Genomic DNA, 17,686 nt, shown 5'->3' on the forward strand with positions numbered 1-17,686 from the left:
AAGTTTTCAAAAATTGCTTTTGCGACATTGTTTGCACTTTTGTTTTTGATCGGTATGGTTACTAAATATTTTGTTAGGTCACATATTAATGTGACTATATATTCGTTACCATGCTCCGATTTTGGTAGTGGACCAATTGTATCCACTATCACTATGTCGAAAGCGTTTGCTGGTGTTTCAGTGAAAGTCATAGGAGTTTTTGTATGTGTCGTTGTTTTAGACACCTGGCATTTTTGACATTTACGTACGTACTCTTTTATATGACGTGTCATATTTTTCCAATAGTAATGTCTTTTGATTTTCGATATTGTTCTTGTAATGCCACTATGACCTCCTTGAATTGGATCATCATGGTATGTAGACAGTACTTGTTGTATCTCTTTCTCATTTCTTAAATGGGTCACCGGCTGGAGTAGCGCTACTCGTAATGATTTTAATATTTTATTGTCCATTTGTTTGAAAGTATCTATTGAAATTGATTCAAAGACCTTTTCACTCGGTGCCACTTTGAGTTGGCGGATGTTTAATATACCGGCCTCTTTTTCAAGCCTTTGGAAGAGCTGACCTAAGTCGAGAATTCCATTAGTATATATGTCGCTAACTTCAATTCTTGCGATCACTTTATTTCCATGCTTAAAGAAACATTTAGATTCTGTGATGCGCAAGGTCACTACTTTTCGTACTTCATCATTTGCAATGACTTCGTACACGTTGGGCTTGGATTCATTTAAATGATTTTGCCTTGGCAAAAGTTCATTGTTTTTAACTGTACAGTTCTTCTCTTGTCTACTTTGTCGCCTGGTAGTGACTTTCAGGACTTTATGTTGAGTGTCTTTTAAATCGGTTATTGTTATGCGGGAAAGTGCATCCGCAACAAAATTATCTTTTCCCTTTAGGTATTCTACTGTGAAATCATATTCTTCAAGTTCCAGCCGCATGCGTGTTAATTTGGAACTTGGATTTGTCATTGAAAATAAATATGTTAGTGGTCTGTGATCTGTTTTTACTGTAAAATGTTTTCCATAAATATATGGTCTAAAATATGTTATTGCCCAATGAATTGCTGCTAACTCTTGTTCTGTTGTACTTTTATTGCTTTCGCCTTTTGTAAATGAACGTGATGCATAAGCTATTGGGAGTTGAAGTCCACTATGGTTCTGAGTTAGAGCCGCTCCACAAGCTTGTTTACTTGCATCAGTTATTATACAAAATTCTTTGCTAAAATCGGGATATTGAAGTAGTGTTGGATGCATAAGCTTTTCTTTAAGATGCATAAATGCGTTTTGGCATTCGCTCGTCCATTCAAAAGGGACATTCTTTTTGCATAATCTAGTTATGTGTCGCGAATGGTCGGCGAAGTTTTCTATGAAACGACGGTAGTAATTACAAAATGCTACGAATCGCCTCGCGCTATCTGCATCATGCGGAACCGGATAGTTTTTTATGACATCGTATTTTTTGTCATCGGGCAGGACTCCTTTATCAGTGCATTTGTGACCTAGGAATGTCACTTCATGCATAAAAAATGAGCATTTTTCTGGATGCAACTTTAGGTTGTATCTCCTACATACGTTAAAAACATCAGTTAAGTTTTTAATCATATGTTTTTCGGAACATCCTATCACCATTAAGTCATCCATATAAAGGAATGCCTGCGAAGGATCCAATCCTGAAAATGCTATTGTCATCATTCTCTGGAAAGAGTTCGGTGCTATTTTAAGTCCAAATGGCAATCGCGTGAAGCGATATGAGCCATTGCTTGTTGAAAAAGATGTTACGTTTCTTGAACTTTCTTCTAGTTCAATTTGGTGAAAACCGGACATTAGGTCGAGGCAGGAGAAGTATTTAGCTCGACCCAATTGGTCTAGAATGTCATCAATTCTGGGAAGCGGAAATTTATCGGACAATAATTTTTTGTTTATTTGACGATAGTCAATTACTAATCGCCATTTCTTTTCTTCTGAGTTAGATTTCTTTGGGACTAATAAGAGTGGGCTATTGTATTCGGATACAGATGGTTCTACGATTTTATCATTTATTAATTTTCCTACTTGTTTTTGGATTTCTTCTATTTGGCTATGCGGACTTCTATAGTTCTTAATATAAATAGGTTCATCATCCCTTAGTCTTAATGTTTGCGTATAGAAATTGTTTGTTGATATCGATTCGGTTTCTAGTCCGAATACATCGCTATATTTGGTACATAATTTTGTTAACTGTTCTTTGAATTGAGGGGGGAAATTTTTCTTTAAGCTATTCAAAACTGTTTCACATCTGATGTCTGGGTTTGTTTGGACAATTTCGTAATTTGAAAGTGTTTCATATTTTAGTTTTCCTACATTGACCAATTGGTCAGAATTAGTTGTATTCAACAGACGGACGTAAACATGTTTGGACGTTGCTATTGTATTAGCGACATAAATTCCATTGTGAATTTCTTGATTTGGTATCAATATGCACTCTTCTTCTGTGTTTATTTCTATTTTTCGGACCACTTGGGATCTAGCTGGTAAAAGTAGTGCATTATTGCCTGAACTATATGTAATCGGAACATAAATCGGATAATTTAGGTTGTTTGGTCTAATTATTAACCAATCTTCGGTTGGGTTGAAGTCTAACTGGCAATTGAATTTTTTTATGAAGTCAATGCCGATTATTCCATCGCATGGTATTGCGAAATCGGGATCTACTAAATGGAATTCATGTGGAATTATGTATTTGGCTGTTTGAATTTCTATTGCTGTGATTCCTTTGGATTGAATTATTCCTTGGCCTATGCCTTCAATGTCTATAATTTTATTGTCTTTGATGTTGTAATTATCTGAATTTATTTTTAGGAGTGATATATCTGCTCCTGTATCTACTAAAAATGTTAAATTTGTGTTTGTTTCGTGATTTGTGAAGCAAACAAATATGTTAAGACTAAGGTTGATAGTGTAAATTTTTGGATTTATTGTGTGTTGCCTAAAGGGTTCTGTTGGTTTTCCGACGTATTCTGTAATAATCTGACATTACCGGTATTATAACCTTGGTTGAAGTTTCCTCGGCCTCTTCCTCTATTCTGGCCTCGTCTTCCACCACGGTTATTATTATTATGGAAGTTGTTATTGTTGTTGCTGTTATTATTATAGTTATAATTTCTTCCGCGATTATAACCTCGGCCTCCTCTATTGTTATAACTTGTACCTCGTCGATAATATAGGACTGAATTGCTTTGTCCTGTTATCTCAGTACAAGTGTTTACAAATTTGGATACAGCATCATCCATATTTGTGAAAATACCTCCCATCATGATGTTCTTAACCCTTTCTATTGTGCAATTTTTCGTCATTGCCTTTACTGCTGTTACTGTGCTATACTTGGTAGCAAGAGTTGGGGTCACACCATCGCTGATGTAGGCACCTTCAAGGTCCTTTGCTAACTTTTCCACCTCTTTGGTGTATTGAGTAGCAGTTTTGTTTCTTTGCTGGAGATTGAGAAGCTTAGCTGATACCACTTCTACCGACTCTCCCTTCACTGTTGTAGACAAGTGAGTAATGATCTCACCTATTGTCTGTTCAGTGGTTATCAAATTTCTGGCGTGGCCTTTTAATTTTGTTTTGATCAGGCTTATGGCTGTTTGCTCATGGTCGCCTTTTAGTGTGTTTACTAGATTCAAAGAATCTAGGAAACTTTGCAAATTTTCTGGCTTACTGTCATAGTCTGATATTAGACTTGAGGCCAGCTTCAAAAAATCTACAACTGTTAGTGCCATTTTAGTAGGGATTATTTCTTCGAACAATGATTCAATGTCACTATCTTGTTCGATGTCGACTGTTGGCTTCGACTCATTTAGCTCGCTTAGTTGATTTGCATCGAACTCGGCTAAAGCTAATGGTTCTTCTGGTATTTGTATTTCCAGACTTCTTCTCGCGCTTATTTTTGTCAACCTTTCATTTAAAGATTGTATTAAATTGTAGCACTGTGTCTTATGAGCAGGAGTAAGCTGGTCGTCGACCAATTGAATTTTTAAAACGATATTATTATATTGTTGGATAAGGTTATCTATGTGTAATTTTAGAGTTTCTATTCTAATAACTGTATCTTTATTGATACAATTATATGATCTGTTAAATTTGTCTCTGGAATTATTTAGATTTTTTACTAAATTATTCCATTCCATATTTTTTTTTAGATCTTGTCTAAGTCTATGGCCCTACTTTGGTATTTCTTTTTGATGCATCTATTGTGCAATTTATAAAGTTTCGTCAGGGAGTTTGCTAATAGCAAAACGACGATTATTACTAATAAAATTGTTATAAATTTTAAGTCGATTGAAGATGTTTCGACAGTATTTATAACATTAGCGGTTGAATCCGCTACCTTGGACTCATGGTCCAACATGCTAACTAATTTTCTAATACTTTCTTCTGTACTATCTAGCTTTGATATGGAGTTCGACTCCATACATTTAATGAAAGTTTCATGGGAAAATTTGAAAATTTGAATTTGAATTTTGAGGAAAGAAAAAAAAAAATTGTAAGCTCTCCTTGAAATTTTTTTTTTTAAATTTTATGCAAATATAAGTATTGATATTTAGTAAATTTTTTTTTTTATTAATATTTTTTTTTTTTTTAATTTTGGAAATCTCAACTGTTTAAACAGTGAGCCAGAGATGTTTTTTTTTTTGTGCATCAACTGTGAATGCAGTGAGCCAGAGAAAAGGAAAAGAGTTAAGGGCATGTGGTAGACTTACATAAGTTTTACAATTTTGATTAAATCTATGTCTACCACATGTGTTAGTACAAGCCTATTTTTTTTTGTTTAGTAATTTGTAAACAGCGGTTTCCCGCATAGATTTGTTATAAATAATTAAAATTAAGGGCAAATTGGGGCTACTGCAATTATGCAGCCCGTTTGCCGTTGTTTCGCACCTTGGAGAAGCTCGTTATTTATTTGTTGCAGGCGCTCTATGTAGCGCTGTCGGTCTTCTTTTTCTTTGGTGGCCTCCACCATGTCCTTCATTAACCGTCTCTGTTGTAGTAACTTTATCCTCCGGCCGCTTCGTTTGTGTTTTCGTTTTTCCTGTTTCCTTGCAGTCCTCGCCTTATATTGCTCTATGGTAAGAGGACGGGGTCCATCGGCTGGACACGCCTCGAGTGCTTCCTCGAGTGTTGGCGCGTCCCTTTGCACGACAGGTGCAGAATTTCCAAATCCAGTGTCACTCATGTGGGCATATTTGCCTTCTCCGACACTGTGGCCTTAATTGGCTGCTGCAGTTGCTGATATTTCGCCGCATCAATTATTAGCTGTTGTTTTTGTTGCTATAGTTGTGGTTTGCTTTTCATTTCGTTTGTTTTTTTTTAATTTTAGCATAAATTCAATTGCGAAAATATACAGTTACTCGTTTTTATACACACATATATATCATATATATATATATAAAGGGTATATTCTTTATATATATTATATATATTTGCTGAATTTTTTCCTGTTTTTTTTTTTTTTGTTATTTAATTAATATTTATTTATATTTTTTTTAAATTTTTTACACAGGTCCTGTCACGGTCGCCATGTAATGACCGGGTTCCGAGTTTGAGTATTAGTTAGAAAGTTTAAATAAAAACAGCGGCACGTCTGTGCCCTTAGCTGTGAGTTTTGATAATGCTTTTGCTTTATTTCGTTAAAGAGTTCTTAGCCTATATCTGTTCTTATGCTGCCGTTGGACGGCAGCTACAAATGGAATGGGGGGGGGTGTGTGCGGAGCGAGTGTACTCACATAGTTGGACGCTCACAGTCTGGGCGGCCAAAGTGCTGACTCAGCGGTCACACGCTCTCTTAGCCCTAGCTCATATTACGCATATGCATAATCAGTATGTATGCATGTGCATGCCTGCACATACATATATACAAACAATTGAAGATTGTTTATGCTTGCAACTAAGTGTTACAAGTTGAGCTATACTTTAGGTATGAATGATAGGCGACTATGTGAATACACTACAAAAGGCTTCTAAACTCAAAAATAAAATCGGAAACAATCTAGAAGTTTTCGCTTAGCTGCCAGGTGCAAAAAAGGTAATAAGTGTCTCAAAGCACTCTTGGGCATCTGAGCGTAAAAAAATGTATTGAATAGAAATGTTAAATTTTTTTATTCGTATGGTATATTCTGAAACAATTTTTTGTTGAAGTGCAGCATAAATCGATTTTTTATTTAAATTTCTGCAAAACGCTACATGCAGCAGATCAAATTACACGCGCGAAAAAACACATGCTTTGTGTTTATTAAGAAAAAAAAAGTACCGTTAAATACTTTGGAGAGCTTTTAAAGATTTTTTCTAAATATTGTGGAAATATTTGAATGGCCAAAAAGCTTCAAGTTTTTTTTTCTAAATTAAATAATAAAATAAGTGTCTGAAGACACTTTTGAGTGTTAGAGGGTTAAGTTTGCGTTACGCGGTCTTAATTGGGACCCGAGTCTTCGCCTACCTTCTTATTCTGATAAACTTATTCTTATTAATCGTCCTTCACTTTACAACTGTCGGCTTGTATTATTCTCTTCTTCATAAACTATTTCTCTTTCTTCATAAACTAGTTAACGGTTTAGTCATTTCTACTAATTTACTCGATAGTTTTGTGTTCCCTCATGTCGGAGCACGAAGCTTTTCGTGTCCTTTGCCAATCTTTTAACAACCTTTCTCACCTTATTTCTCCTCATCTTTCTGTCACTCTTTGCGCTATACGTTTTAATAATCTGCAACAAAACCGCTAAATATTTTTCGGACATCGCATTGCTTGCAACTCATCCCTGACCACATTGGCTGTGAATCGGGGTATAGCTGCTACCTTGTGCAAGTAAAACACCTCCACCGGGTTGGCGATGTTAAGTTGTGTATAAGCCTAAGCCTACTTTCTACAATTAATTGTTAAATGATCTGGTTATCTGTTTTTTCTTCTACGTTATACCACCACTTGAAAGTATTACGCGTTGTACCGCAACGTCAACAAAGAAACGAAAAAAAGAGAAACCAGTCCCTATAATATTTTTCCGTTTTTTCTATGCAGATGTTTGGCACGAACATATTAACCAACACGTCCTACCTGGTGATAGAACCACAGCACATTTAAATTCTCTTAAACCGGCGAATGCATATCACATTCGCTTGTACGCGGAAAACAACTTAGGCACTAGCGCTCCCAGTGACATTTTATTCTTCGAAACCGATTCTGAAATACCATCAGCTCCCCCACAGGATGTAACTGTTGATCCTTTGGATTCTCAACAAGTGAGTGTTATATTTATTTTAGCTCTAATAATAAATTACAAATATTATAGTTGTTAATAACTTGGCGAGCACCTATTCGTGACTCGTGGAATGGAAATCTTCTGGGATTTATAATTGCTTATCAAAAACATGGTTCATCATACCTCAGTGTCAAAAACTACACTAAAATTAGTAGTCTATCTACCGAGGGTCTTAACGATTTCCGTTTAATTGGATTGGAAAAGTATACACACTATGCAATAACGGTGTCAGCCTTTAACATAAAAGGCGAAGGACCGCCTAGCAAAGTAGTATTAAGTCACACACTAGAAGACACCCCCACGGCACATCCTACAGATATAACATGCCTTGCACTAACTTCACAAAATATTCAAGTATCATGGCAGTCACCACCAAAAGAGTTGTGTCATGGGATAGTTCAGGGTTATAAGATACTTTATGAGCCGGTATATGTTGAGCAAGAGTACAATAGTCGAGAAACCAAAATTACATCAGCGCTTAATACCGTGCTTCATGGGTTACATCCCTTCACCAACTATAGCGTGCAAGTTTTAGCGTTTACACGGGCTGGTGATGGACTTTTAAGTCCTGCAGTGACATGTATTACTGAGGAGGCTGTTCCAGATGCACCAAAACGTATTAAGTCAGTTGTGAGCACGGTGTCTTCAGTTATTGTCAGCTGGTTACCCCCACGTCATCCCAATGGATTAATTGCAAAATACACTATTTATATTAGAATCCTTGAAAAAGGACAAGAACTGAAGATATTGAAAGAAGTTCTGTCAGCGCGTACACTTCATTTTGAAGCTAAAGATTTAGATTTAAAAGAATCGTATGAGGCTTGGGTCACTGCATCGACCAGGGTTGGACAGGGTCCAAGCACACCAGTCATTAAATTAGTCCCCAGCTCATCTATTCCAGCCGCAATAATCTCATTCAGCCAATCAATAAGCGTTAGTTGGCGAGCGGATATTAAACTAGCATGTATCTTTGTTGGAAATCCAAAGGTTATAGTTGAATGGAAAGTCTTAAATATTCGGCAAAAGAAAAATATCCGTTTGGAAGTAAATCACGAAAACACTTTACACCTCCGCAATGTTGAACGTTGGAATGAAGGCAACTATTCATGTACAACAAAAAACTCTATAGGCTCGGATCAAATCGTTTATCAGGTTTATGTGCAGGGTGAGATTGTTTCCACATTTAAGTATATACTTTACATTAAGGTTAATAAATTTCTTCTGCTTGTAGTGCCCCCGTCAACTCCAATAGTCTTTATCAATACAGTACAGAAGCACTCAATTTCTCTTCAATGGAGAGTTGAAGATTTTGGTGGTACATCACTAAGAGGATTTACCTTAACCTATAGACATGACACTGATGAGTGGGTGGAAATCGTTTTAGAGTGGCGGGCTAATTCATATGTTCTTGAAAACCTTCGATGTGGAACACGATATCAGTTTTTTATAAACAGCTTTAATAAAATTGGAATAAGTCCAAACAGCGCAGTAGAGACAGCAAAAACAAAAGGTAGAATTCTCAATTTTTTCATCCAAATTCTAGATTTGAAATATTGAATATAAATATCTACTTTTTTTGTTTGTTAGGAAATAAGCCTATTGCACCAGTTAAATATAAATTTATTCATCCAAACATAACATCAATTATTTTGGATTTATCATCATGGGACGATGGTGGATGTCCTATTCTCTACTTCAGCATAGAATTTAAAATCTTTCAATCGTCTAATGAATGGATTATCGTTTCCAACAAAGTAGAAACCAAAGTAAGTCCTTGTAACAATTTTTAAAGTATCAGAACTCATTTGTTGATTTGTAGACGCTGTACAATATTGGCGACTTAGAAGCTGGAACAGCATACAATTTACGTGTTACAGCATACAATAATGCTGGCCCAACGACAAAGGAATTTTACTTTCAAACACATACTTTTTTTGGATCAATAAGCAGCACTGACAGCGAAAAGGGGCCTGGAAGGAAAATTGTTTTAACCGATGTTCACCTCGTTGCTATTATTATAGCATCAATTTTTGGAACGATTCTTGCTCTTATAGGAGCGTTTATATGTTTTAAGAACTGTAAGTGTATAAAGAATTTCAATCGAAACCAATAATTTGCTTATTTGGTAATTTTTTCGCAGATCCGCGACGCACTCTTTCAGGAAACGGGGACACACAAAGAACGTGTTCCAGTCCAGATAAAGTGGATAATCGACAAAGCGAACGCTCTTATGGTTCAGTACCCGAAAATTGTCCACTATCTCTACCTGAAGCAGTGCATGACCGCATACCAGAGTTTTCTGAAGATATATACCCCTACGCAACATTTCATTTACCAGAGCATGAAAACCAATCAGGAAACGTTTCTTTGAACCATTTTGCAAACTCACCCACGTACGATTTAAGACTAAAGCATGATAATACATCCGGTATCATAAAAGCCAATATTAGATTTTCTTCATTAGTTAGTATAACCGAGACTAATTGTAACGACAGCAATAATATTATTGAAGCCAGCGAAATCAATCACACTAATACTAATGCCCATTGTTCAAAATTTAACAAGTCTGAATCGGAAGAGTATGACAGTCTCAATAGTGATAATGAAATAAGCCGAGGTCGCTTAAGAGAAGACGATATCTATGGACGAGATTCTTTAAATCACGCTGTGGGAAACACATTCACCGCTACTTCAGGTTTGTTCCATTAAATTCCAATAATTCGTGTATAATATTAAAGTACCATAAATTAAACATGGACCAGAGTTACTACGAAAAAAAAACCAAATATACAGAAGTACTACAGAAGTCACTTCAGCGGAAATTTGAGTAAAATCTGAAATCTAGATGCCAGGGACTAACATTTTGAGCGATTGTGAATCCACTCACCGATGTGCTAGCTACGTAACACTGTGATAGTTTTTTAAAAAAAAAAAAAGACATGGCAAAATTTGATGGTTTTACCCTTTTTCGGGTCCTGCAAATCAAACTACATCATTAGTTTTTTAAGTTATCACGATGGTTTCATACAAAATTTTTTGCGGTTTTTTCATTTGCATCTAACTTTTTAAATACTCACTTTTTTACAAACTTTCTTTAGCAAAGTTTCATAGAATTGAAAGAGCTGGGAAGATATCTAGCCTCTAAATCCATCAGTTCCCGAGCTTTGGGACAAAATGTAAAAAAAATGTAATCTTGACCCAATTTTTTTTATGTTTCTGTCTCGCATTTTGCTAATATTGAAAATTTACCATTCGAATCTGGATGAAAATTTACTATGCTCAATGGCAGCAGAAGAAACACCCGACCTACCTAATCTACGATTTATAATATAACCATTTAATCAAGTTGAATTTTTATACCCTTGCATTTTGGTCACAAGTGTGAAATGCATAGAAAGAAGCATCTTCTACCATATAAAGTATATATATTCTTGATCAGCACGAGGAGACGAGTTCACATAGTCATGACAGTCCGTCCGTCTGTCCGTCCGTCTGTTCGTTCATCTGGATAAAGGCAAGCTCCTCGTAGACCGTAAGAACTACACAGTTGAAAATTTTTATTCTGCACAGGTTTCATATCTCGGATTCAGGAGTATCGGATCACAATATCGTACAATACAATACAAATTCGGTTAAATTTTTTTTCGCATTCTGTCTACTTTCGGACTTCGGTCGGACTTTCTTTTAAAAAATTATGTGGGACAATCAGCAAGTGGTGTGCATTGACAGTTGTTGAAGCGTTGAAAAATTTTATTCATATTTTCATATTTCATTTTCATTCATATTTCGTTCTAAATCAGTATTTCAGTTGCTGCTTGTGAAGCGGCTATACCAAGACTTTCAATTTTCTTCTCGGGGTTTCTGGCTCGAGGTTAATTCATTTTTTTAAGTCATCCGATTAGATGGCTTTTAAGAAAAACTCCAAATATTGTTTAGTTATTCTTTTTTCCGATATATTTCTTTGCTCTCCGGCATCTATAATACAAAAATAATTTCTTTTATAATTTAATCAATGAAAGAAATCAACATACATATGTAGAATTACATAATTGTTTTCTATAAGTCTGTCAAAGTCATTTTTACAGTTAAGCCTTAAATTCGTCCATGTGTTTTATGTAACATTTCTAAGGTAAATCGTTTGTTGTAGTGCAACTCTTCTCCTAAGACCTAGTCCTCAAAATTAGGAGAGTGTCTACTTTTGACTCAGTGTGTCGTCAGTGCAGTTTTTGGGTTGTTAGAACGATGGCGTGATTTGTAGTACGATTTGTGTTATCCAGTATTTGAATTTTAGTTTTATTACCATGTTTATGTCCTATTTTTATACCATACACCCTAAGGTAAAAAGGGGAAAAAACTCGATTATCCCCCCTAATTGTAAGATGTACCTTTTTGCAACTAAATTTGGCACACTTAAATTTCATACTAATATCCAACAAAACACCAAATTGACCAAAATCGGACTAAAAATATTCCAATTAGAGATTTTCCATAATGCCGGAGATGGCCGTTGGCTGGTGGCGGCGCTAGTGTGCTCATATGCTTGGGTGAGCGAGATACTGAAATATGCTTGAAAAAAGCATGTGAACAGAATGTTTCAAAAATACGTGAATGCAATTGTTATTATAAATTTGAAATATTTCTTTTACTGGTGTATGGTATTCCCGTCGGCGAAACGACTTATTTACTTTATTACTTCATCTTTACTAATGTGACAGATATAAAGTTATTTTGTTTGTGATTAACTTGTTATCTATTATTAGGCTTTCTGTATCATGATTAATGTTTTAATTACATGTTCTGGACAATCGTTATTCCGTAAAATATTTCTTACCTTCATTTTTATTCGTTTATGGTTTTTTACTTCCGAAATATTTAGCATCTACTTTTGCTGTATTTAAAATCATTGTCCTAGGGTGTCTCGAGCTAAAACTAATAATGCGTCCTGAAGATATTGTTTTTTCATACCATCTAACAAAAAGTTTAAGTTCGTTTTCTGGTCTAACAATGTGTACTATGCAGTCTAGTTAGATTAATTTTCCGTCTTCTGCCAATTCCATTGTGAATTTTTTTATTTCTGTAAAAATATTTTAATATGTCAAGTGTACTTTGAATGTCATCTTCGTTTATTGCTGAAAATCGTCTACATATTTTGATATTACTGTTGGTGGTCTGCTGGAGAAGAATATTAATTAATATGCGACTTCAATCATTTTATTATTTTTCATCGTCACATATGTAAATGTTATTCATCTTGTCGTCTTGTTTGAATTCAATTGCATCTTTTTTGTTGAACGGGGTTGAAGGGGAGTTTATAAATGAACATATTGGTCTTGTGGTAGTAGTCAACCTATTTTTTTCGATCCTTGATAAATTAAAATAACTTATTTTAAATAACTTGTCTACAAAACTATTATTTTAAGTTTTAAGTCTGATTGTTGCCTACTTCTTTAATTTTCTATATGTTTGTTAGATCTTTTAGAATGTTGTCCAATTTATGATCATAGTCCATTTTATTAATTGCCACCTTTTTGTTTCCTTGTTCTTCCCACTGTATCTTAGTATTGTACGATCTATTGCGTTTATTTGTATAGTTGCTTTTATAGTATATTCATACCCAAATCATTCAACATGGTCACACAAAGAGCTCAACTTGTAACACTTTGTTGTATATACATACATATGTACATACATACATTGATGTATGCACATAAACATGTTCACGTAAATCGAAGTATGTTCGCATGTGCATTAATATATGTACATAAATATATTCACACAGCCTAAGCTGAGCCAGTTCCTTGATGCAAGCGCCCAAATAGATGTACATATGTACAAGCACTATCATTCACAGCGTAAGAATATATTTGTAAACATAAGCTTAGTGAAACAAATACTTTTGAGAAAAAAATTGAATTCAAAAACCACAAGCAACGTGTCTTCAATCATTTTATTAAAAATACTGGAACACGGTTGTTGCTGAATTCTTAAACTTAAATTTAAGATTTGGATGTAAACAATTTTTGTATTTTATTATTCTGAACTTTAAGTTGCATGGTCACACCTTTTTTGGCTGATGCAATATCAAGCGTATGGTGAAAACGAAAATGTATGTTGAGTTCATTAATTGCTTATTGGTCAACAGAAACCATCACATGGAGTGAAATAAAAGCTATTTTATAATAAAAAAAAGAGGGCGTCTAACGGCTAGACACGGTAGAAGTGAAACCTTCCGTAAAACAAACTGAGAGAGAATGAGACGAAAGCAGCATTAGGAGCGGGATAATTATGGGTTCATTATAATATTGCTATAAAGGTCATATTTTTTATTTTCTTCATTTTATTTTATTTTCTTCATTTTATTATTATTATTCATCCTCAATGTTTTCAATTTCAACAAATGATACGATTGGCTTATGATAGCTAAAATATGATACAAATGCTTTGGTTTCGATGTTGTCAACATATCTTTGAAATACCGCGTCAATTGTTGTTTTTGATCGTGTTGTTGATTCGGTGCGATTGTTACACATTTTTAAACTGAATGTTGTATTGAGAAAGTCAATTAAAGGAACCGCTGTGTCCAATGCAAAATTTACGTTAAAATCGCCACTTAAAATCATTGGAACTCTATCGTAATCTTTTCTAAGTATCCGCGATGCTTCTGGTGTATACTTTATTAAATTTTCATGAATGAATTCCGTGATGCTATTTATTGATTGATTCGGTGAAATATAAATTGCCACAATTAAAACTGTTTTTCCATTGCTCAATCTGGTTTCCCACTTTAGAGAGCTGAACAGACAGTGATTCTAGTTGCTGTGCATTCATTCATTATATATTTTGTGATACATTTTTATTTACTTTTTATACCCTTGCAGAGGGTATTGTTAAATTGGTCAGAAGTTCGTAACGCACAGAAGGAGGCGTTTACGACCTGAGAAGCTGAGTTGATATAGCCATGTCCATCTGTCCGTCCGTCTGTGCGTATGCGTTTTACTCAGCCGTCTTAAGAGCTATCGGGATGAAATCTTTTTTGGGGTTTTTTATTACCCGGGTAAGATAAAGTATGAAAATCTTTAGGATCGGACCACTATATCATATAGGTCTAGAAGAAAACATTTTGCGGACATGGCTATATCAACTCAGCTTCTCATGCTGATCAAGAATTTATATACTTTATGGGGTCGTAAACGCCTCCTTCTGTGCCTTACGAACATCTGACCAATTTTACAATACCCTCTGCAAGGGTATAAAAAGTAAATAAAAAGTAAATAAAAATGTATCACAAAAAAATATATAAATATATAAAAAGCATTATGAATAAAAAGCATTATAAAAAAAACTTCGACCCAGCTGGGAGTCGAACCCCGGCCGCCCGATCGCCAAGCGAGCACACTAATAACAGAGCCACGTCGACACTTTCTAAATTGCCGTCGAGTTCTGTAGTTAAGCACGCATCTCATTTTCGCATTGTCGTTATGTCTCTTTTTAGAGACACGCGAGCAGGTGCCGTTAACAGGAGCGGCGTACGAGACGGCTTGGGCAGGCCTAATGGAACGTTATGATCGACCTCGTCATGTAGTTAACTCGCTTTTGGATAATTTAAGACGTCTACCATCAACAAGCGTGACAGATGTATCCGTTCTACGAAAGACTGCCGATGGGGCGAGTGAAGTTGTACGTGGCGTAGATGCACTTGGCCAAACTAATCGCGATTGCTGGGTGATCTATTTTCTACTGGATAAAATTGATGCAGAGTCTCAATGCAAATGGGTGTCCTACAGCCGTGAGGGGACATCTCACACCATAAGGGATTTTCTTAGATTTCTCTTAAGGAATTTACTCGGATACTGATTTCCACAGACTCAAGAGGGTGTCTTAAATGTGAGTCTAAGGAGCATAATGTATACAACTGTGACCAGTTCTTGGCCCTCTCCGTGGAAAGCCGCTACTCATTTGCTAAGGAGAAACGTTTGTGTTTCAGTTGTCTAAGGCCTGACCATGGTATTTCAAGATGTGAATCCAAGTATAGATGCAAACATTGTCAGGACAAACACAACACGATGTTACATCGCCAAGTTGAAGAAAAGAGCATTAATCCCACAGTAGCCATGATTGCCGAAACTAAGCAAGTAAAGGAAGTCCAATCTATAGAATCACAGAGTTATTTAGCACATTCTGCGGTACATCTATAGCCGCGAGGAAAACCAAGGAGTGTATTGCCCACAGCTCTTGACATTTAATTTAAAGGGATCATACACCACTTGTCGTGTTCTCTTTGATAGTGGATCAGAACTATTATACATATCGGAGCATTGCATACGATCACTGGGCCTCTTACGCTCACCATCTCGAATACTTGTCTCAGGAATTTCGTCAATCAAGGCCGATACTACAAGAGGGGTCAGCGCAGTACATTTGAAATCAAGGTTCTCGAAGCATACACAAGATATTACAGCTCATGTCTTAGGTAAGATAACCACTCTATTCCCAAACGATGAAGTCGACCCGGCCGTTTTGAAAGTTTTCGATGGGACGGAAACCAGCGCTAAGCATGTGAACATTTTGTTGGGTAGCGACTACGTGTGGTCCGCATTCACAGGAGAGAAGGTATTAGATAAACATGGAAACATAATTGCAATATCCACAATATTCGGGTGGGTGGTCACCCCAATTGCAGCTAAACAAGGATCAAATACAGCTTCTGTGTTATCAACGATCGAAATAAATACATCGCTCCAAAGGTTTTGGGAATTGGAATAATTAAGTGGCAGTTTGCCGCCCACTGCTGATGATTTGAAGGTCGAGAATCATTTTCGCTATTCACACTTTCGTGACTCAAATGGGAGGTATAGTGTTGAGCTTCCATTTAAGAACTCGGATGTTAAGTTTGCAGATACTCTTCAGGGAGCAAGATCACGATTTTATTCAGTAGAACGTCGACTTCAGAAAGATAAAAAGTTAAAGGAAGAGTGTACCAAGTTCATGCGCGAATACATCGCTTTGGGACACATGTGCATCCTTAATGAGACAGAGAAGACGAGTGCACCTAAAGAACACATGTTCTATATGCCTCGCCATCCGGTTATTGGTACGGCATTGAGAATTGTATTTGATGGATCTTATAAAGATAAGAGTGGCAGATCACTAAACGATGAGTTACTAGTGGGCCCAAGTATTCAGCGTAACCTAATGGATGTGTGTTTACGCTTTCGACTTTATAAGTTTGGTTTTTGCGCAGACATCATTAAAATGTTTAGGTAATTATGGATTTCTGGAAATCACCGAAATTATCAACGAATCGTATGGAGAGAAAACCCAACTGAAGAGCTGCAACATTCCCAGCTTTGTACTGTAACCTATGGAACAGCCTGTGCACCGTTTTTAGCTGTACGTGTGTTAAAACAACTTGCCATCGATCATAAGCATAAAGCATAAATATCCAACAGCTGCCAAGATTCTATTGGAAGATTTCTATGTGGACGATTTTCTGACCGGAGCAAACACGGAAGACCAACTTATACGTAACAAGGATGAACTTATTCAACTATTAGGTTGCGCACAGCTGGCGCTTGGGAAATGGGTCTCCAATACCTACGGAATCGGTCCTTTAGAAGAAGCAGCAGCGACAATCTCGACTGGATATGCCTCCTCCGTCAAAGTATTAGGAATACATTGGGAACCAAAGTCTGACATCTTCACATGTGGTATAATGTTGAGCGAATGCACAGAAATTTCAAAAAGACAAGTATTATCAGACGTATCACGCATATTTGACCCGCTTGGTCTACTGGCGCCGGTCATCGTTCAATTCAAGATCCTTTTCCAAGAGCTATGGCTTCTTAATCTAGATTGGGATTCACCGCTTCCAACTAAACTGGCAGACCGATACTTATCGCGAAGACATTAACGAAATAGATCAATTAGTTCTATCCCAGCTGTACAATAACAAAATAGCAGAGGCGTTATCGATCGAAGGCATCAACTGGAAGTTCGTACCGCCACATGCGCCGTGAAGCTTCATTTACACCGAGTAATCGGCCACGCCGTTCTTACATTCGAACAAATGCATACGTTGTTAACACAGGTGGAAGCGGTGATCAACTCAACGGCCTCTTTGTGCCACTTCCGATACAGACGTTGGATATCTTTCGGTTATGGTTAATGAAATCGGCAAACACGAAGCCTGATGACCTCGTACTAGTAAAGGATTCTCATACTCCTCCCGGCTTCATGGATCCTGGCTCGCATTATCGAGACGATTCCTGGCCCAGACGGTCAGGTACGAGCCCTTAAGTTAAAGACAGCTACAGGAGAGATGACCCGTCCCATAACCAAGGTTGCTCCCCTGCCACTTTCAGAAACATTGTTTCAGGGCCCGGCGGTATGTTGAGGAACGGT

At 36.5% G+C, this 17,686-nt stretch overlaps 1 protein-coding gene across 1 annotated transcript in view; it reads left to right on the plus strand.

Moving 5' to 3' along the window:
* Positions 1-17,686, plus strand: part of LOC111519619 (Down syndrome cell adhesion molecule-like protein Dscam2) — a 355,012-nt gene that overhangs the window by 154,677 nt on the left and 182,649 nt on the right. The window contains exons 5-10 of the mRNA XM_023181269.2: positions 7,045-7,265; positions 7,316-8,450; positions 8,517-8,795; positions 8,873-9,051; positions 9,105-9,363; positions 9,426-9,980. Of these exons, the coding sequence (XP_023037037.2) occupies positions 7,045-7,265; positions 7,316-8,450; positions 8,517-8,795; positions 8,873-9,051; positions 9,105-9,363; positions 9,426-9,980 (2,628 nt within the window). The remainder of the gene's footprint in view (positions 1-7,044; positions 7,266-7,315; positions 8,451-8,516; positions 8,796-8,872; positions 9,052-9,104; positions 9,364-9,425; positions 9,981-17,686) is intronic.

Source organism: Drosophila willistoni, unplaced genomic scaffold (genome assembly GCF_018902025.1).
Source record: "Drosophila willistoni isolate 14030-0811.24 unplaced genomic scaffold, UCI_dwil_1.1 Seg169, whole genome shotgun sequence".
NCBI lineage: Eukaryota > Metazoa > Arthropoda > Insecta > Diptera > Drosophilidae > Drosophila > Drosophila willistoni.